Source organism: Ambystoma mexicanum, chromosome 6q (assembly GCF_040938575.1).
Source record: "Ambystoma mexicanum isolate Mex_15411 chromosome 6q, UKY_AmexF1_1, whole genome shotgun sequence".
NCBI lineage: Eukaryota > Metazoa > Chordata > Amphibia > Caudata > Ambystomatidae > Ambystoma > Ambystoma mexicanum.
This window is the reverse complement of record NC_090937.1, coordinates 1,653,915,430-1,653,936,824: the sequence shown is the minus strand read 5'-3', so window position 1 is coordinate 1,653,936,824 and position 21,395 is coordinate 1,653,915,430. Positions and strand designations below refer to the sequence as shown.

The window sequence follows — 21,395 nt, the reverse complement described above, 5'->3', positions numbered from 1 at the left end:
CCTCCTTACGCTCGTTGTTGCAAAACGTCTTAAAAGAAATCAGTTCGGATAACGATATTAATATACAATCCTCACTAAAAAAAAAAAACTCTGGGTCCATTTTGATCATTTTGAGTATGAATCGTGTGAGAGGCCTGGGGATCCTTTGTTGGACTGGCCAGGGAAGGGCATCTCGCTTGGATCACAACCCAGCAGGCAGACAGGCGAGGGAGGATCACCTGGGCAGGGGGTCCTTGGGGACTGCGGAAGGAATGCCCTTGGGCGTGACGTGGTTTCCCCTTTCTTTTGACACACCCCTACACAACATCCCCTCTGTCTGTATAAGATATTGTCATCAAAGTCTCAACCGAACCCCCACCTTTTCCCATACAGAAAAGAAGGCGAAACTATCAGTTAAAACAGACCATCCCTCAATTCCAACATGAGTTTTACCCCTCTTTCCTAGAAACCCACTTTTCAAAAACCCTACATTGAAACCCCCTTTTCTGACAAAAATCGAACATCTTGATTCCTTTTTTGTAGAACACCACAATTCCCATAATCCCATTTCCCCTATTGAAATACCCTAGGAATGAGCGTATGAAGATTACTGAGGGAAAACCCTTTGAGAGACAGAAGACCGACTATCCCATCCTGACAGCAAGTTGTCCCACTAAGAGTCGGGCAAGGTCAGGCACTGAATAACACCTGCAACCAATTGGCACCTCACAGGTGTACAAAAGGAGGCTGCAAGGCTGAGCCCGGCAGAGGATCCCTACCTAAGACCCAAGCACTCTGGGAGCAGCAGTTGGGAAAACAGAAGGGAGGCTGCGTGGCTGAGACCAGCAGAGGATCCCTGCTCAGCCCCAGGCCCCCTGGCTGCCTGACCTGGAGCAGAACGGAACGCTGGTCCAGTGTGGCTAGAGGGTTGCATCAAGGTGAGCGAGCCGTGCCTCGAGGGGGGGGGGGCCAAAGCGGGGCGAGCTGCTCAGTGGGCCATATACAGGCCAGTGATTGTTCCCTTGGGACACTGATACAGAGAGAGAATTGCACTCTGGGAACTGTAGAGCACTGCCTCCCAGGTGAGGAAAGACCTGCACAAAGATATCTGCTTCCCTCTCGGGTAAAACAAAGGAGTTTGGGAAAAAGAGGGGGCAGTTGGTGAGACCCTGACCTCAACATTGGAAGCGGCAGGCATTTTCCGCTGCTTAGCGTTGGCCAGTGAGTTTACTGAGAATTGGGGAAACTCGGCACACATGTGAGACTGAAGCAGAGATTTAGTAGAACTGTGTGAATCCTTTTTTGCAAGCCTAAAATCCACTAGTAACCATAAGAAGAGGTGCATTGTGGTACTTGTGGAGAAAGTACAAAAATGAAAGACATTTGCACATTTTTCAGAAACTCATATTCATTTGGCCAAGGAAAACTATGCTGAATTCCGCTTTGCTAAAACCAAAAAATACATGTAAGACAAGTTGACGCATTGGGGTGGCCTCCAGGCAAGGCAAGGACCCAGGAGGGCTACAAAGACCCCACTATAAGAACTGAATAAAGTGAAAGTCTTAAGTGACCTCCCGGCTAGGGATGGACCCAGGAGGATTACAGAGCCCCACATTAGATGTGAAGTTGAGTGCCCGGGGCACATATCAATGACAGCCAAAGTATCCGAGGGGTCCCGCACAGGGCTGGTGAAAATACTCTGCGTTCTTCGAAAGGCTCCAATATTGTAGCAAAGTATAACATTGGGAATACAAGTTAAACCATTTGAAAGAAACTGAACTACGAGACCCTAAACCCGCCAAAGCTGGAATAAAAAGCCTATGGGAAGGGTATCGCTATAGAAGATGAAGTGAAATTGAACCGACCAGGGTCCGACACTCTGGTGAGAGAAACCAGAGAGACCCGTTTCGAGAAAGTGAACCTTTTTTCCAGAGTCCTATCACGTTTGTGGAATTTTAAAGACCAGAGTTCTTTTCCCTGGGGGAAGGGAGTTGCTGAGAAGTTCCCGTGCCATAGAGGGAGAGCTGTAAACACCATCTATCTGACCAGAAATCTCTCTCCTGTGGTTTACTGTGGGAACAAGGAAACCGCCTGCTATCCTGACTTTATATTGATGCAATTTTTTTGGTTGAACATTTACATTTCCCCCTCATTAGTTTTTGTATAAGCTTAGGGCAGGTAATAGGTTTATTAGTGTAACTTTTGTTTTGGACTAGACTAACTCAGACTGTTTTTCTTTAATTGTCACGTTTACTCCCATTCTAGCGTTTGGGTGAGGTAGGAAGTCTCCAACCCTTTTGAAGTTGTTTAATAAACATTCTTGAACTTGATCTTTTGTCTTGTGGTCTTGCGTTTGATACCGTGGGTTCCTCAAAGTCAGCAGTTAAATAAAATAATTAGTTCCTCTGTTTCATTTGCTCTTAAAACAAATTCATTTCTGAGTTGCACGTTGCAGGCATTGCTTGAGTAATCATCAGTTTGAGGATTGACTATGGAAATGCCCTGTTACTGGGGGTGCCAAAGTACCTACTGAATCCGGTCAAATACTACAAAACACGACTGCCATTTGAAGTTGCCCAAAACAGATTCTCAAAGTTACACTGGCTGACGTTCTTGGAAAGGATAACATTTAAAACTTTCTGTTCAAAGCCATCTTTGAGATTTGGCCAAAATACGGTTCCATGTAATAATGTTGCCACAAAAATCTCGCCATGCAAAAATATCGCCGAAAAATTGCCGTTTTTTGTGGCGACATTATTGCATGGAACATGCAGGGGACACCCCCGCAATCCCCAAACTTTTTTTTTTTGCCCGTGTCCCCATATATATATGGTCACCCAAATAATATCGCCACAACATTTTCCCGGCGATATTATTTACGGCGACCATATATATATGGGGATATTACCTGATACCCAAAACACCTGAAACAAAAATGTAACTTCTTGCCCACCCCTCTTACTCTTAGATCAGCCTGATCTGTCACTAGTAAACATTAGGTTACAACAATCTAGGGCCATGGGGAGCTCCTTCCAGGTACCAGTCTGCAGACTTCCAACTGACTTGAAAACAACACAAAAACTCTGAAGCAAATTTAAAACCCATCTTTTTAACAAACTTCCTCTTCAATTGGGATTTGTTCGCATTATGAGCGATCGCTTCAATCCGTGTCAGACTGTAAGCACTTTACAAATAACACACAGATTTAAAGGGGGGGCCTAAGCTACACCAAAGTATCCCCGAGACAGGCAGCAGTTTAATGAACATGGGGAAGTTATGAACTCCAATGTGGTGCAAGTGTGTCTCGAAGCTGCAATCCATGCCCAGAGAACGACAACTTTCTTATTCCAATGCTTTACACCGGATTTGCGTTCCACCAGGGGGAGGCTGAAATGAAGATCCAAAGCATAATCTAAAACCACAGGTGCTCGGTTAGTGGGAGGTGGAGGAAGAGCTCATTTGGTCCTGGCTGGCGGGGGGAAGAAAAGAGCTGAAGGGGCGGCTGGATGCATGAGAATGGAGCAGAGCCCATGGAACCAGGGGCTGGGGTAGTAGACAAGAGGCTGGAGGAGGGACCTGAAGTGCTGGGGTAAAGACGAGGCAGAAGGCTGCAGGGAGTACCCAAGAGAGAGACTGGGTAAATGCACACCTGAGAGGTGGGTGTAAAACTGCAACAAATCTACCTTTTGGCCTAGCCCCACATGGGCGACCATTTGTTAGTTTCCAAAACTACCTCAGGGGCGGTGTACCACTTTGGCACCCCCTGCTAATATATCTAAGGGCGATTATGCACTCTGTTACTGCCAAATTGCTATGCTATGGACACACAAACATACCCTCTAATGCTAATAATAGACACAAGATACAACATGCACAACAAACCAAACCTCACACTAAGAAATGACACGGGGAAATAAGATAACAATGGACAAAAATGAAAACACAAGTCAGTCTCAATTATAATAATGGAATACATTTATTAATACACAGCAAGGTATGATGAGCACTTCTAGCAAAACATACGTTTTCACCCATTTTGCTTGGGTGTAAACTACAATTAATGTAAGCCTCACAGGCTTCTAATGCAAGTAATCTAATATCAATCATCTAGTCCTGCTGGACCTATAATGCTAAAAGCAAAATGCATATGGCAAGTGTCAGCATTCAGCATTCCTCTCCAATCCATACCACACCACGAGAGGAAATCGGACATCCCTGTCTGATTTCCCCTTCTATGAAACCAAAAGCTCTGTGTGAGTGTCTTTCCTAATTCCCCATTGGCACGTGCCTTATTCAGATCAATTAGGCGTCATAATCAGCAATACTCTCCTCTGCATGTGCAAGCTTCCCAATCTGGAATGTGTCCCATCTCTCTCCTCTCCAGCTCCCTTGCAGTCAGCCAGTCAGGGCCTCTCTCCTTGGTCTCTCAGGGGTCTGTTCTCCAGCCAAAGCTCCCTGCTAGATCGATCTCATCAGCCCTCCCAGAATGCTTACGCAAGCTGCATGTCAGCCGAAGCCATCCGATTCTCCAAAAGCCTCTCAGCCAAAACGCCTCTCAATACCACCGCCAATGCTTTGTTTGTTTTGTTTGTTTGTTTTTATTATTTGTAATGCGCACCTAACCCAGGGGTAGCAGGGCTCAAGAGCAACAAGAGGATTGTATAGCTTAGGTTGCATATGGTGAAATGGATGGAGTCCAGCTATGGTTACAGTACTGGGCACATCCGCATCATTAAGAACAGATACAATAAATCATATTTACAGAAAGTATAATATACAAGATTTACAAGTTATAGCTAGGCATATAAGGTAGGTGAGAGAGTATGTTAGTTGTCCTGTTCCTTGATGCAGTGGATAAGATTGGATCTAAATTGTGTGTAGGGAAGGTCTTCCCTTAGGGGTGCCAAATGTCTCCCTCAATGGCACCGCTTCTTTCATTCCCAAATGCCTCTCTCTCTCATACTCCAGCATGCACTCCACCTGTTCATTTCAGGCTTCCAGTTAGTGTCCATTCACGTCACTCTTTCTCCATGGTTACATGTCTCTCTTAATTAAGATACACTCTGTCAGAAAAGCATTTCTCTAGCCAAGCGCCTGAAAGTCTGTACGCATGTCTTGTTCTGTTCTATTGCAGTGTGTTCTGTCATCGTGACATTGTACATCATATCGTGTACATTCTATCTGTTACTAAACCATCCTCCCATTTCTCTCATTCACTGGCAGCTCTTAGCAAGCTAAAATCCCTTTTTCTCTCTGTCTGTCTCTGTGCAAAGCACTTGCTCCCTGCATGCCCCCACCTTTTCTGTCTGCGAGCAACCCAGGGCCTGATAAAGCCAGCTTCCCTTCCCCTTCTACTCTGGCAAGAGTCACTGTCTTATCTCTGTCTGCCAAGAAAATGTTTACACATTCCAATCTTTCACAGTGTAACCCAAAACAATTCTTCCAGAACTAACAGCTTCTAGTGTCTCTTCAGAATGGCTTCGGAGCCAGCTACATGCTCTCTGTAGTGCCTAATGCATTCACTCACAAACCAAGCGCTATACCGTGGCTCAATGCATACCCTTAAGTGCACACTCGTGCGTCTCTCTACAATGCATACATAATACATAATAACGTATGTCTTTCTAAACATGTCTCTACAAGGCACTTAATATAAAAGGCCTCTTTCTCTAGCAAACCAAATGGCTGAATAATCTATGGATAGCTAATGAATAACTAATCAGAATGAAATGATGGATAAATGAATCCCTAAATGAGTAATGAATTACTAATGATTCACTAAATGGGTAATACATTTCTAATGATAACATACCAGGCCTCTTCATATAATATCTGGTTTTACATGGGCAGTTGAGGATTGGGAGACTTATCATTATTATGCTTCATCCCCTATCCTAGTGAGACCCCCAGCACTTTTTGCTTGGCTTCCTGGACCTTTTTCCTAAATCCTGAATGAGTGTAGCCTTTTTCCACTCATTCATTCTTGTGGGCTCTGTCTTTTGGAACTCTGTTCCGTGTTCTACCTGTCCTATGTAGTCTACTATCCTCCATATATCTTAAGACATCTGTATATGACATTTGCAGCTTCTTATGGGCAGTGTTGCCGGGAACCCTATGGGTTCTCCTTTGAGATTAGTCATGTATCCTTACGTTTACTGCTAGAACATTATGTTCTGAGAGATTGGCACATGCCACCTTATGTGGAGTGCCAATGGGATACTTGGTATACCCCTTCTCTCTGCTCCTGTGACTTTTTAGTCACGGACAACCCTCTAGTTATGGCTGGTGGCAGTGGGTGTGTTCTACCAAATACTGTTGTTTTCTACCGCAGACTGAGTCCACAGTCTATTGTGCACAATAGGGCTACCTAAGTTCTACCCTGGTGGCGGCTCTTTTTTTGTGTGTCATTTCTAGCATGCTTGTTTTTTGTTAGGCCTTCTACCATTCTGGGCGGGGGAGGTCTGCGTGAGTGTTTTGCCTTTGGAAGGAACCCTTGGTTGTCCCTGCCTAGGCGCCAGTGTGTCTGGGCAGGCAGGAAGTGGGGGAGGAATTAGGGGAGGAGTTATTCACTGTCCTGCCCTTTGTTTGCCTGAGTGGAACCAGCTCCCACTGGGGATCTGGCTGTCCTGATTGGGAAGCCACCCACCCCTTTCTGTAAACTGCTGTGAGAGATTGCAGAGGAGTGTGGTGAAACTGTATTAAAGGTGAGGTCCTGAGGTAAAAGGCAACTCTTTCACTGGAAGCTGAAGGGCACCTTGGCAGCAGGTGCAATTTCCCAGCTCTCAAACGTCCACAGTCTGCTCCTATGTAGCTGCCCAGCTTAGAATCCATTTTAGTCAAGTTGGACACCATGTTCTTTTTCCTCCCATCCAATAATAGCCGTTCTCTTTTCCCTCTGACATTTCCCACCCTCGCCCTGAGAGTGGGTTAGACTCTTTGGCTAGTCTCTTTTCTAGGCTGATCCTCCATTTCCTTGAGTGCCCATCCCTGTGGTACTCCATAACCAGTCCTGCTGTGACCACATCATCCTGTTGCTGAACACAATTTATCACGCCAACCTATTTCATGGGATCTGCACTCTGTATCACCGCAGCTTACTTAGTTAGGCCTGCACAGGACTTGGCGCATCTGCTTACATAATGGCATAACTTCAGTTCATCACCCAGACTGAAATCGTGGGATCTGCTCCTCCCCCCACATACCCTCTCTGCTGCTTACTTAATGGGAACAGCACACGATTCATCATCCCCACTTAACTGGATCTAAACATGATCGCCCCTTCTTACAGGAAGTGCACTTTTTGATGCTTGATGTGCTGTTTGTTACTTCACAGGCTGTGCTGATGGTGCTAGAGTCCAACGGCGAAACTCCAGTTGCAATGATTGTGAAGCTGCTGAAGGGGCTTTGGGAGACGGGCCTGGTGACCCTTGATCAGATGAACCGGGTGAGTATTTAAAATGGAACTGCATTTGTCAACGGTGGCAAAGTGTTGCCTTCTTTTTCTCACCTCTGTGTTTCTAGAGTTTACTTGCTTTGGCTGTTGGTGGCCCCTTTGCCAAATGGGAGATTAGCAAGTCCAGCTAGCAGTTGAGATTACAGCAACCCAGTCCTGTGCCAAAGCAAATTCTAACCCCCCTTACACGTTTTGGAGGTATTATGGCCTCTTTCGTGGAGCGCATGTGTTTGGAGCTTTGGGCTGGGAGACAAAGGCGTTACTTTATATGACTTTCTGCATATCGGTTGTGACCTTACTCTGGTTTCACTGTACTGCAGTGAGTGGCCACCACTTTCGGGAAATGGTGTGGGGGACAATGGATTGATGTAAACTGGGTGGCACCATGTTGCGTGACTTATGGCAGGACAAGTGACTGGTGTGAAAGGGTTTACTTTGACAATTTGACACTTGGGACTGGCCGCTGGGTCTCTGTCCGAGAAGACATATGGAGCCAGTAAACAGCAGGTGCAATCTGAAGGGGAATTGAATATCGTCAAGACTAGGCGTTTACTTTTTAGGAGCTGTCCATATACAATAGAATTGAAAGGCTTTCAACCTCTCGTGGATTGTCATTCGTGGTGGGGTGTTAGCCCATGTATTGCTTTGGTTGATGTCCAGGGGGCTGGAGTTGAGGACAGGTCGGACCGAATGGAGAAATGACTCCAGAAGACTTTCTTTGGGTGGAGATTTGGGGTGCAAAAGTCATATTGTGACCAGAGATAGGTGGTATCAGTTGCATTAAAGGAAGGTGAGGGTTTTGCAAACCCCCCTAAGCATCCCCTAGTTACCATTTCTGTAGAAGCTCCCTAAGCTCCTGCAATGATAACATTTATGGTATAATAAAGTATACTGCGATATTATAGGTGTGGTTTACTGTAGTATAATCATCTTTGTTATGGACACCTGTAACTGGACACCATGTGTCTCATAGCAATTTGTCATGTTGCCATCATTGCCCTGCGTCCCACCCTACATTTACCTCCTATCCCTTGAATTTTGGCCGGCGATGCCCTTTAGGTGGATCAAAGAGTATCTGGTGCTCTACATTTGCCAACGCCAGTATTATCGGATGTAGTTTCCCGGTGGTTGCCAATGCTGATTGGAGGGTGAGAGAGTTGAGGGATGAGTAAAGTGCCAATTCTGGTATTCTTGTGTGGATTTTGGATCTGTGTTGGGGAGATTTTTTATATTTTTTTGCCAAGTGTCTGCTACCAGTGAGACACCCAGCACTTTTTGCTGGATGCATGGACCTTTCTTGTTCTCCTGAATGGGAGGAGCCTTTCCCCATACCCACCCTCATTCATGGGAACCCTGTTCATTATGTTTTTACTTTGGTTTATGGAGTCTTGCTGTCCTCCATACTGCTTAAGGCATCTGTTTCACTTTTGCAGCACACAGCACCCTTTGTGCAGTGTTGCTGGAACCCTTTGGGCTCTCCTTTTCGTATTCTTTTATTTGCCTTGAGAATTACTGTTCAAGCGATACTTTTTATCCTCTTTAGCTTTTCTTTTTGTGAGATCAGTGTGCTGATGGGTTACCTAGTATCCCCTTTCTCACTGCTCCTGTAACATTTCTGTTAAAATGACAAGCGTATATTTATGGCTGGTGGCAATGGACATGTTCTACCGACTTTGTGCAGTTTTTACCCGCAGGCTGTTTTCACTGCTGCGGTTATGCACAGAAGGGACACATTGACCCAAAATGGTGGCTATTGGTTTTATTGCCATTTCTTGTGGGCTTGTCCTTCTGCCATTCGGGGCGGTGGAGGTCTGGGTTGGAGTTTTGTCTTTGGCGTGAACCCTTTATATATCCCACCATGGCTCCAGTGCCTGCGAGGACAGGAAGCGAGGCAGCATCCCGAAACACTCATTTGTCTTCTGATGTGCCTGAGAGAAGCCAGTTCCCAGGGGGGGTGGGAGGGGTCTGGCTATCCTGATTGGACAGCCACCTGCTCTTTTCTGTAAACTGCAGGGTGAGTCTGCAGAGTAGGAGTGTGTATTCCTGATAAAAGGTGAGGATCTTGAGACAGAAGACAATTAGACCACTGGAACAGAAGAACCGAAGAAGACGACCAGAGAAGCCTGCAGTCCCTTCCAGCAACCACTAAGACCAATCAAATCGACAGAGGACCACCGAAGAGGATGACACCTTCCCTTTGGCTGGTGGCACCAAATACCCATAAAACGACCTGCAAGACGAGCCATCCCTGACATGCTGTGACCTTCCTGGGCTGCAAACCGCCAATACCTGGGGACCTCTGACCATATTGCAGTGCATCAACTTCCCCTGAAGGAATACTCGCAGAACTTTGGTGAGCTTGAGTTTGACCTCCGGCGACGAAACCCCCTCTCCCCTGTCCCTCCTCAAAGTGCCCTCACTCGAGGCGGATTGACCGGGCGGTAAACGTTCATCCTCTGAGCCTGTGAGTAGGTACCAAAACTGCAGATGTTGGAGCATGAAGAATACTTTGCTGCAAGTCCTTCTGACTGCTGCTGCAACATCCCTTTCCTTATTTTCATCACCAAGACCATGGAACAGGAGACCCGGTCCACCGGTGCTAAACTGTTAAAGGATGTAGCTGCAACTTCACAACTAATCCAGAACAGGGCTGCGAGACTTGTCCTTGGCCTCAAGCCCTGGGATCGTATCTCTCCAGCTCTGAAATCTCTCCACTGGCTCCCAGTGGATGCAAGGATTAAATTCAAAACCCTCTGCATTGTCCACAAGGCTTTCTGGGGCCTGGGTCCAAAATACCTTCAGCTATCCCTCTGCAAATACCTCCCCTCTCGAGCTCTTCGCTCCTCTACCTCCAACTCACTCAGGGTCCGTCGTTTTTCTAAGAAACGAGCTGGGGGTAGATCTCTGCCTTCGGCTGGGGCCTCCCTCTGGAACAGCCTCCCTGCCACTCTAAAACTTGAGGAGAACCATCTCAGGTTCCGGAAGCACCTCAAGACCTTCCTCTTTTCTTCTGCCTTCGCTCCCCCTCTTCCCCTGCTGATCTGTTCTCTCTTGGCACCGTGCACCTGGCCACCCTCTGTCTTTTGGGCCCAGGTACCTGCTCATCCTGCCACCCTTGCACTGGGGTCTGTATCTGTATCCATACAGCCCCCCCTTTTTCTTCCTGCACTTATCGGACCTACCCTGTCTGCTACCTTAAACCTAGCACTTGCAAATTGCTGGCTGCATTACCACAGTTTGTTGCCTTTATTATTTATTTATTGTTATTTATCTGTTTCTCCTCTGCTTCGCACTTTCCGCCTCTCCCCCTTCCATGCACTTTTCCTCTCCCCCCTCTCACATGCACTTGCGCGTTCTCAATGTCACTGGGCCTAGTAAGATCGCTATTTTGTTCTCCCCTGTTCCCCTCCCTTGCCTTGTTGCGCTCTGAAAGACTTGTGTAGGAGCGCGATAGAAATAAAATATCAATCAAAAACTCCTCCGGTACTGTGGGGCTCGTAGTAGCACATAATCTAAGTCATTCTGTCGCGCCTTTTCTGCTGGAGTGCTGATTCCGGTGTTTGGGTGCTCGCCCATACCATTCACCCAGGCCTAACGCTTGTGCGCCCATAGGGAGGCTTTCTCAAGGGCCATTAAACCTTTTTGACCCACAAAAGCATCTTGCTGGCTTGTAAATTGAATCCTCTGGAACTTTGCCATTTCTACTGTGCCTTGGTTTGGGGTTGAATGACCGAGGTAAATATGTTACAGGGAGAAAGACTGAAGATCATTTTTTCGAAATAACCTTCGATCTTTTCTCCCCTGAACATTTCAAACTTGGTCAAACCCCCGCCCACACCGCTAAAACACCCCCACCCCCCTACTTACCCTGCCTCCGATTTGCTGGTCCCTGTGATGCTGGTTCCCTTTCACTTCCGAGATCGAGAACCGGTGCCACTTGGTCCTTTCCTTTTTTCTTTTCTTCTTTGGGTCAGCTGCAGGGGTGTTCCCGCCCCTTCCCCGCTTACTGTACTGTATAGTATAGTGAGTGAGGTGTTGCTGGAGACACCCCTGCAACCCTTTTTTTGTTTGTTTATTTTGGGAGGACTGCGGGACAGCTGCTGGGGACACCCCCGCTCACAGTATAGTAATCAGGGATTTGGGGGACACCCCCGCAGCCCTAGACCAAATTGAAAAGACCTACCCAACCAAAAGTAAAACTTTGAGAAGGTAGAACATTTGGTAGTACCTTATTTCCGACTTTTGGATGGGTAGGTCTTTTCAACTCTTTTTGGACGAAACATGTTCCTTACCTGCTTTACCTCCAATCTGACTTTGAAGAACTCCTACCTGGATAGGGATGGACTGCTAAAGCCTTTAGGACTCTGAAAAGTAAGATAAGTCTCTTAAAGTATTGCCCTGCTATTGTTGGTGTGGTTTAACCTTTGCATTCCTACAACAGAACATTTTGTGAGTTACTACAACAAGGATTTGTACCTGTGTTCATGATCTGTATACTTGCTTACTATTGGTTTACTCACCTGAAGTATGTTTGTTTTGTATTGATTATTTAAAATAGTACTTACCTGAATAACCGTACTCTGTGTATATAAAATATATTCGAAGGGATTGGGTCCTCCGACGTATTCCATATCTATGACAGGTAATCACCACAGCTGTGCTGCTTCGGAAACTTTTCCGGCGTCTGCGTCCTGCGTCGATGCGCCGACGTCGAGGACCTCCTCCGACGTCATCCGATGTGATAAGTAGGACGCACGACGCCTGTAGCCTCAGTTCAGTTTTCTCCGCGAACGTGTTGCTTCGTGTTTCTCGGTTCTAAGCCTCGACTCTTTGGAGTTCTGTTCTTTCTGGTTCTTCGAACCTGTTACGTTTGTGAATTTCTTCGACGATGTCTTCCACTTCGTCTTCGACCCCGCGTCCGGGCTTTAAGAAGTGCGGGTAGTGTGGGTCCAAGATGTCGGTGACTGACTCGCACGACGCCTGCCTCTGGTGCCTCGGGGAGGCCCACGACACGGATGACTGTATCGACTGCCAGTCGCTCACGTCCAAGGCCTTACGCGAGCGTAAGAAGAAATTGTCGGTAGGTCGGGTGTCCAAGCCCCGGAAGTCGAAGTCGGCGGGGCTTTCGACGGATGATTCGAGGGGTGACTTTCCGCGTCATCGTCGGAAGTCTCGTCGATCTTCTTCTAGGAGTCGGTCTCGCCACTCCTCAGCCTCTTTGAGGCATTCTCGGAAGCGCCGACACCGGTCGCCTTCCAGGTCCTCTTCGGAGGACTCTGCCCGGCCCGTCGGTTACCCATCTAGCCGTGCGACGCCGGAGGAATGGGCTTCCTTCGGGAAGAAGATGTTGGCGATTCTTGAGTCGCAGGGTACTCAACCGTCCGCGCCCCCGAGTGGGGTCGGCCGTGAGAGGTCGAGAGCCACCGCTCGCAAGAGTGGTCGGCGCGAGTCACGGGAGAGGTCCCGTTCGGACAAGGAGGCTCGTTCTCACCGTACCCGTTCCAGGTCCCGGTCCTCGACGCGATCGAGACCGTGTGCACCTGTGATGTCTTCGAGGAAGACATCGACGTCTGAGGCGTCGAGGGCGTCGACAGGCTTTCTCGAGGCTCCGGCTCCGAGGAAGTCGATGCCGTCGGCGATCAGGTCGTCGAGGGACACGCTCGGGGCTCCGGCTTCGAGGGCTGTGTCGACGCCGCCGATACTGGAGGCGCTGCATCTGACGTCGACGCCGATTTCCTCGACGTCGACGCCGATCCTCTCGGCGCCGTTGCCGGTTTTCTCGACGGCGGCGCCGATTTGCTCGACGCCATGGACGCCTTTTGTGCCGGAGGTGCCCCGTGTCACGGGTGTACCCCCTAGGAAGGCTCTGGCTAAGAGCAGGTACTCTCGGGTGCCTTCTTTTCGCCACCTGGAATATATTTCGGAGGCGGATGAGGATTCTGATGGCCTGGTTCCTCGTCGGGTGCCAGATGACATTGTCTCGGGCCATAGTCAGTTTGACGATTTGAGGCAGTCTCTGCATGATGCCAGTGGACTGGACACCTCTCCGGAGGTGGAATTTTGTAGGCCTGAGCCTGGCTCCCATGCCGATTCCTCATACCGGCGCCTTATGGCTAGGGTTTCTGAGTATCTGGGATGGTCTGCTCCCCCAGGGGAGTTTGTGCAGGATGACCTGACGGACATCCTTGATGTTGGTCCCCCAACTGACCCGGTACTGCCGTTCCATATGGCTTTACAGAGAAGGGTGGCGGCGGCTTGGACTGCTCCGGAGAGTCTCCCGGCGGTGGGCAAGTCCTTGTCACGTAAATACCGTCCAGCCAGTAGCGACCCCTGCTACTTGACCAGGCACCCCACTCCGGAAAGTTTGGTGGTGCAGGCGGCCACGGCCCCGGCAAAGCAGGCGTCGTACCCTACCATCCCTCCTGATAGGGACGACAAGCGTTTTGATGGCTGGGCGAAGAAAGTGTTTTCTTCTGGTGGTATGGCGCTTCAGGCGGCCAACTCAATTTGTGCCTTATCACGTTTCACGCACACTCTGTGGAACTGTGTTGCGTTAGCGGCTGAACATATTCCCAAAGGGGATGAACGGGATGGTTTCCTTGCTATGGTCCAGGATGGTAAGGATGCCATGTGTGAGTCCGTTCAGTCGGGTCTGGACTTGGCTGAATGCGTCAGTAGGTCCATGGCGGCGAGCACCGTGATACGCAGGTTTGCGTGGTTGTGGAAGTCGGGGTTTGCTCCTGATGTGCAGTCCCGGCTCCTCAACATGCCCTTTGACGGTGAACACCTTTTTGGCAGCAAGGCTGACGAGAGCCTTGAGAGGTTGCAGACCTCAAAAGCTGCAGCGAAGTCGTTGGGCGCTGCAGTTCGCCAACCTCCGCCTTTTCGTCCTAGGGGACAGCAGTGGAGGGGTGGTTCCTTTCGCTATCACTCGTCCTTCAGTAAAGCGAGAGGGGCTGGCAGTCAAAGAGGCCAGCGCAGGGGTACCAGAGGTGGACGACAGGGTACCCGTGGTGCCAAGGCCGCTCGGGCAGTTACCTCTTTGCCCTCAGGTAACGCCGCAGCCGCTCCTACTCAGTCATGAGGCCATGTCCCATGGTTCGCCGGTTGGGGGAAGGCTGGCGCAGCATCTTGTAGAGTGGCAAGCCATTACTTCAGATGTGTGGGATCTGGAGATCATAGCCCACGGCTACTGTCTTCCCTTTCGGCACAGGCCTCGCGACAATCCACCGGGGAACCTCTCTTTGAAGTGTCCGGATCCGCTCCTTGCGCAGGAAATTCAAGCCCTGCTGGAGAAAGGCGCTATAGAACTGGTGCCTGTAGCGGAGAGGAACAAGGGATGGTATTCCCCTTATTTTTTGATTTCCAAGAAAGACGGGGGATTGAGACCCATCATGGATTGCGCGGTTTGAACAAACTCCTCAGGAAGGACAAGTTCAGGATGGTTACTATCAAGTCCTCCTGGCCCTTCAGCTTCAGGACTGGTTGGTGTCACTCGACCTCAAGGATGCTTACTTCCATGTGCCGATCCATCCCAAGCACAAGAAGTACTTGAGGTTCGCGGTTGGCGACTCGCACTTTCAGTTTCGGGTCCTGCCGTTCGGATTGACCTCCGCCCCGAGGGTTTTCACCAAGCTCATGGTGGTGGTGGCAGCGCATCTCAGGCAAGGGGGGATTCACGTCTACCCCTACCTGGACGATTGGTTGATCAGGGGGAGCTCTCCCGAGCAAGTCCTGGATCATCTGTCCGTCACCTGCCACTCCCTTCACAGGCTGGGCTTCTCCCTCAATTTAAAGAAGTCCCATTTGACGCCAACGCAGAGGCTCCAGTACATCGGAGCAGTGCTCGACACTTCCCTGGGGCAGTGTTTTCCTCCCCAGGTGAGGGCTCTACACATTCAGCAGATGGTGCACAAGTTTCAGCATGCCCAGACGCTCCCAGCGTTCGAGTTCTTGAGGTTGCTCGGCCTCATGGCATCCTGCATTCTTCTGGTGCCGGAGGCTCGCCTGCGAATGAGATCTTTGCAGTGGGCACTCAAGATGCAATGGTCACAGTCCTCCGGCAGGATGTCGGACCCGATTCAGGTGCCGCCCTCGGTCGCCCGGGACCTTCTGTGGTGGGCCGTCGAAGGCAACTTGATGAAGGGGGCTCCATTTTGGCTTCCCTGGCCGGAGGTGACGATCGTGTCGGATGCATCCCTCACGGGATGGGGAGCTCATGCCAACGGGCTGACAGTCAGCGGTCGTTGGTCTCCGTCGGAGTCCAGACTCCATATCAATCTGTTGGAGCTGAGGGCCGTCAGGCTAGCCCTGAAGGCTTTTCTGCCGACTGTGCGAGGAAAGAATGTCCTGATCCTGACGGACAACACGGTGGCCATGCACTACCTCAACAAAAAGGGGGGGGCAAGGTCACTTCCTCTGTGCAGGGAGGCGATGCAGCTCGAGTTCTGGGCCATCCAGCAGGAAGTTTCGGTCTCGGCAGTTCATCTGGCCGGAGTCGAAAACGTGATGGCGGATGCTCTGAGCAGGCAGAGCGCGATCTCTCACGAGTGGGAGTTGGCTCAGGAGATTCTCCTGGAGATCTTCGCCCTTTGGGGGTCCCCTCAAGTGGATCTCTTCGCCTCCAGTGTCAACCGGAAGTGCGTAAGGTTTTGCTCGCGGGAATTTCCTCCAAAAAGAGCCTTAGGAGAGGCGTTTGTGGTGGATTGGTCGTTCCCGCTGCTGTACGCGTTTCCTCCAGTCCCCGTCATCCCGCAGGTGCTGCGGAGGTTACGGAAGTTCGGTTCCCGGATGATCCTCATTGCTCCGGCGTGGGCTCGGAGGACGTGGTACCCGGACCTTCTCGACTTGTCCATCTGCCCTCCACGTCGTCTTCCCTACCGAGACGATCTGCTCTCACGGGAGGGGGGTCTGGTTCTCCATCCAGAGGTCAGATCCCTCAACCTTCATGCTTGGCTTCTGAAAGGTTGAGGTATAGGGATTGGGACCTCCCTGAAGACGTGATGGAGGTGTTGCTTTCGGCCCGCAGGCCAGCAACTAAGTCTCTGTACCGTTGCCGTTGGCGTAAGTTCTGCGACTGGTGCAGAGTTCGGAATGTGGATCCTTTTGCATGTGACATCCCCATGGTTCTGTCCTTTTTGCTTTCTTTGGCCCACAGGGGCTTGCAAGTGGGTACCATTAAAGGTTACCTGGCGGCGCTGTCCATCTTTAAGCGCTCGTCTGATGAGTGTTCTTACTTTAAGAGTCTGAAAGGGCTCACTAATGTGTTCCCTCCGTCACCTTTCCTGGTGCCCGGTTGGGATTTAAACCTTGTTCTTAGGTTTCTTATGGGTGCTCCGTTTGAGCCCTTACATTCTTGCCCTTTGAGGCTGTTAACTCTGAAAACTGTGTTTTTAGTTGCGGTTACTTCCGCTCGCAGAGTGAGTGAGTTACAGGCACTTTCAGTTAAGCCTCCCTTCACTGTTTTCCACAAGGACAGGGTTGTCCTTCGAGTTCGTCCTTCTTTTCTTCCGAAGGTAGTGACGGAATTTCATTTGGCCCAGAAGGTTGTACTTCCGGCATTCTATCCTCCTCCGCATCCTGTTAAGGAAGAGGAGAGGCTCCATAGGCTTGATCCTAGGAGAGCTTTAAGCTTTTATGTTTCACGCATGTCCCGGGTCAGAGTGGACGATCAACTCTTTATTGGTTACGCTGGAAAGCGTTTGGGGCAAGCTGTGACGAAACAGACTTTGTCCCGCTGGATTATTTTGGCCATCTCGGAGTGTTACCGCTTGGCGGGTAAGGACCCACCGGCTGGCTTGCGGGCCCATTCTACCAGGGGTGTGGCTGCATCTACTGCGCTGCAGAGGGGTGTTCCTATTCGCAACATCTGTGATGCAGCCACCTGGGCTTCAGTACATACATTTGTACGGCATTATTCCCTCGATTCCATCAGAGGGCAGGATCTGGCCTTTGGCAAGGCGGTCCTTTGCTCTGCTATTTGATTGGCTATTCTAAATTTTGTTTATAAATTCTTTCCCTCCTCCTTGCTCTGGTACTGCTTTGGGAGTCTGTCATAGATATGGAATACGTCGGAGGACCCAATCCCCTCGAAGAACAAGTTACTTTCTTACCTGGTAACGTTCTTTCGATGGGATGGTCCGACGACGTATTCCATATCGCTCCCGCCCTGCCTTCCCCGCTGCAGAATTTCTTTTGCGATTGCAGCTTACGTTCCGCAAGGCTTTGTGTCTGACTGGCAGTTGACTTAGGTCACACGTTCTGGGGGAAAAACTACAACTGAGGCTACAGGCGTCGTGCGTCCTACTTATCACATCGGATGACGTCGGAGGAGGTCCTCGACGTCGGCGCATAGACGTCATCGACGCAGGACGCAGACGCCGGAAAAGTTTCCGAAGCAGCACAGCTGTGGTGATTACCTGTCATAGATATGGAATACGTCGTCGGACCATCCCATCGAAAGAACGTTACCAGGTAAGAAAGTAACTTGTTCTTTTGCTAGAACTAAGTGTGTAAGAATTTCTTTGGGCCTATGTATTTTGAGTTAATTGTACTTGCCTACAGCTCACATCTCCATCCTAAAATAGGCCTGGCTGCTCGTCCATATTACCAGAAACTTTGAGCAGTACATACTTAACGAGGTTGGGGCCTGTATACTAGGGGATAGTTTGATAAAGTCTTACCACAGGTAGACATAAGGAAAATTCCCTTACAAACTCGAAGGTGCCAACTCCCAATATGCTTTCCTGCATATTTTGTGGCGTTTGTATGGGTGCAGGATGGGGGTGGGGGAGAGGTACGACTGCCATAGCACCACTACCTTTTTTTTGTTTTTCTTTTACACCACAACCCCCATAATTAAAAAATAAATACCCTATCACTCCCATCCCCACTTAAAGGTGAGAAAAAAGTCGGCCCCTACAAGTTGGACAATGGTCTAGTACTCCTGCGTCTGACTCCCCACACCAAGGCAGTCATTCAGAGGGAGTGTTACTACCACATCACGGCCCGTTTCTATTCCTCCTGTAATGTGTGAGCCCACTCCGCACCGCACTGCTGGGAAAGACAGTTTGAATCTTAACGGAATGATTGATAGGACATTGTCTGTCTTGGAGTCACTTGTTTTTACACCTGTGTGCCAGTCCAATTGCTGGTTCTTGTGCCTGGCAGGTGGATGCGTTTTCTTTTTAAATTTTTTTTTATTACAGTAGTAACCCATGCTGTTTATTGTGTAACTAATGGTATCCAGCCCAGAACTCTGGTGCCATTTCTTTATCTTCTCTCATGGCTTTCCCACCACCTGATAAAGCTATGCCTGAATGAATTACACAAAGGATTCACCAAATATTTGCACTCCATTTTAGGGATGTGCTTTTGTACCTAAATCCTAATCTGTGTGAATACATTTCCACAGTATCTCTGATATTACACTTGAGTACATTGTGTGATACTGGTCACCTGTGTCTATCCTCTTGAAGCATTCTCATTTTTGGAATTGGTAAATACCTGAATGAAGTATTATATAAATAGGCAGATGCATATGTTGGTGAGATGGCTCTGAGTTGGTGCTTTGCTGAATTTTGTGTATGGCTTGTCAAATAAGTGTGAATCCCACGGGCCTTCACTCAGCCTTTCATCCTGTCAAGGTTGATGAAGTAAAAACTACTGGTTTAGATAATGTTAAACTGTTATTTACAGAAGCAGAAAATAAAAAACAAGTTAGAGATGTTGCTTTATCTCTGCTTGTACTCCACAGGGCTTCCAGCGGGTGTATGAGGAGTTACCCGATATCAACCTGGACGTGCCGCTCGCGCACACCATTATGGAGAACATGGTGGACCTCTGCTTTGAGGAGGCGGTCATAACCAAGCAGCTGAGGGATGCCTGCCCTTCCAGGTGAGTCCTCGTCCCCTTTTTCACACATCTGGCCCTTTTTTGTGTGGAGGCAGGGTGTTGGTTGTACAAAATGGTTCCATTTTGCCACTCATTTATTTATTGGTGTCTGCAGTGCACTCGTCAGGCCTTAGGGCAGGGGTCTGCAACCTGCGTCTCTCCTGATTTTTGGACTATGGGTACTATGATCCCTTATCATTACCTATGCTGCCTAGGCATGATGAGATTAGTAGTAAAAAACGTATGGCATCACAGTTTTAAGTGGAGTGCGGTAGGGGATATCGTTTGCCCACTTTCCTCTCCTGTAAGTTCAATATTAATCATTGCACCCATTGTTTCCCCTTATAATGGAGGACTAAAATGCACCTTTTTATTGGTACGAAAGCTTTTTGAGTGACCATATACTCAGTGGCTGCTCCTCGTGGTCGAAGCCCTCATATTGGTTGCATGTCCTTTGTTAGCAAGAACACTATCTCGGGTCAGAAGTGACCATATAAAGCAGATGTCTGCAGCCTGTGGCTCCCCTTAGGTTTTTGACTACAACTCCCATGATCCCTCACCATGGACTAAGCTGGCTAGGGCTGATGGGTGTTTTTAATCCAACAAAACTAGATGGCCCTGAACAGCCTTTGCCTTAACAACGAGAAAACGGAGGTTCTCATCGTGGGCTCGCACAAAAGAATAAGCACCCTCCACTCAGACTATGCTCATATAAACATTGACGGCACACAGATCCCAGTACTCCAACAGGTCAAAACTCTGGGGGTATATATTGATGCCAACCTCACTATGCATAAACAAATATCAGCCCTTTCCTCCTCTACAGCATACACAGCCAAACTTATTGCTCTCATCCGCAAATTTCTTGCTCCCTCAAACTGTATTACTTTGGCTACAGCACTTATCTTAACGAAACTGGACTACTGCAACATCCTTTTTCTAGGAACATCCAAAACTAATATTAATAAGATCCAATTACTACAGAACAAAGCCCTTGGAGCGGCACTAGGCATAAAGAAATCCGAACACACATCCAACATCAGGAGAGAAAAAACTGTCTGCCAATTGAAGCTAGAATCATATTCACAAATGCATCACAAACAAAGCACCTAGCTACCTCAACAACACCATCAAGAAAGAAATCTCCTGCAGGACACTTAGATCCAATAAAATGGCTCTCTTGGAAGTACCACATTATAAATGCAGTAGAGCAGGAGGAAGTAGTTTCAAAGTTCTAGCCACGTCGCATTGGAATACATTACCAATCAGCATTAAAAATGAGGCCTCCTTACCAGGATTAAAAAAAGCGCTGAAAACTTAGCTATTCAATAAATACTAACCCATATGTATGTCCATATGTATTGCCCATATGGATGTCCAGTGGGCACTACTAGGCCTGCATTTAGTGATGGAATCTACCTGTGATCGCACTGCCTGACTGTTTTGTAACATCGTATAAGAAATGTTTTATATGCCTATAACTGCAACATTGTATAACAAATGTGATAATGTGCTTGCAATTCGCCGTGATACCTTTGGGTCTGGGCGAGCAACAAATGTAAGAAATAAATAAATGAAATAAACACATCTGGGGAGCCAAAGGTTGAAGACCCCTTATATCGGGCCATGCACCTTTTGCAGGGTTTGTGTAAAGGAAGCCTGGATAGTGACCAGTGTGCCAGAACTAATGGAAGACGGAAGAGGAGCTTTCTGGCCACAATCCACATTTCAGTCCGAGGAGTATCTTGTAGCTGGGTAGGTGTGAGGTAGCTGGCTGTCCATCAATGGACAGTCTGTACCGGCTTCACTGGTCCCAGTCCATTCTATTGGAAGGCTGGTGTCTCTGCCAGCCTAAATGTAGGATAAGAGGACCTGGGCGCTTTCCTGATGTCGCTCACTGGACCCAATTATCAAACATTGAAGGATAAAGGTTGCTAGAGGGCCAGCTGCAGCCAGCATTGGCTCTGTCGTACTCTCTTCAACTGGTAGGCAGAACTATTAACCTGGATTTCTATAGTTATGGTTAACGGGGAGTCTGAGTTTAGCCAGAATCCAACTCTGCTATGTAGAG

At 48.7% G+C, this 21,395-nt stretch overlaps 1 protein-coding gene across 2 annotated transcripts in view; it reads left to right on the top strand.

The window, feature by feature from the left end:
- The window catches only part of LOC138516989 (programmed cell death protein 4-like), a 141,515-nt gene that overhangs the window by 110,756 nt on the left and 9,364 nt on the right, over nt 1–21,395 (top strand). For both annotated transcript variants that reach the window (XM_069632482.1, XM_069632483.1), the window contains exons 10-11: nt 7,313–7,423; nt 19,188–19,327. In XM_069632482.1, the coding sequence (XP_069488583.1) occupies nt 7,313–7,423; nt 19,188–19,327 (251 nt within the window). The remainder of the gene's footprint in view (nt 1–7,312; nt 7,424–19,187; nt 19,328–21,395) is intronic.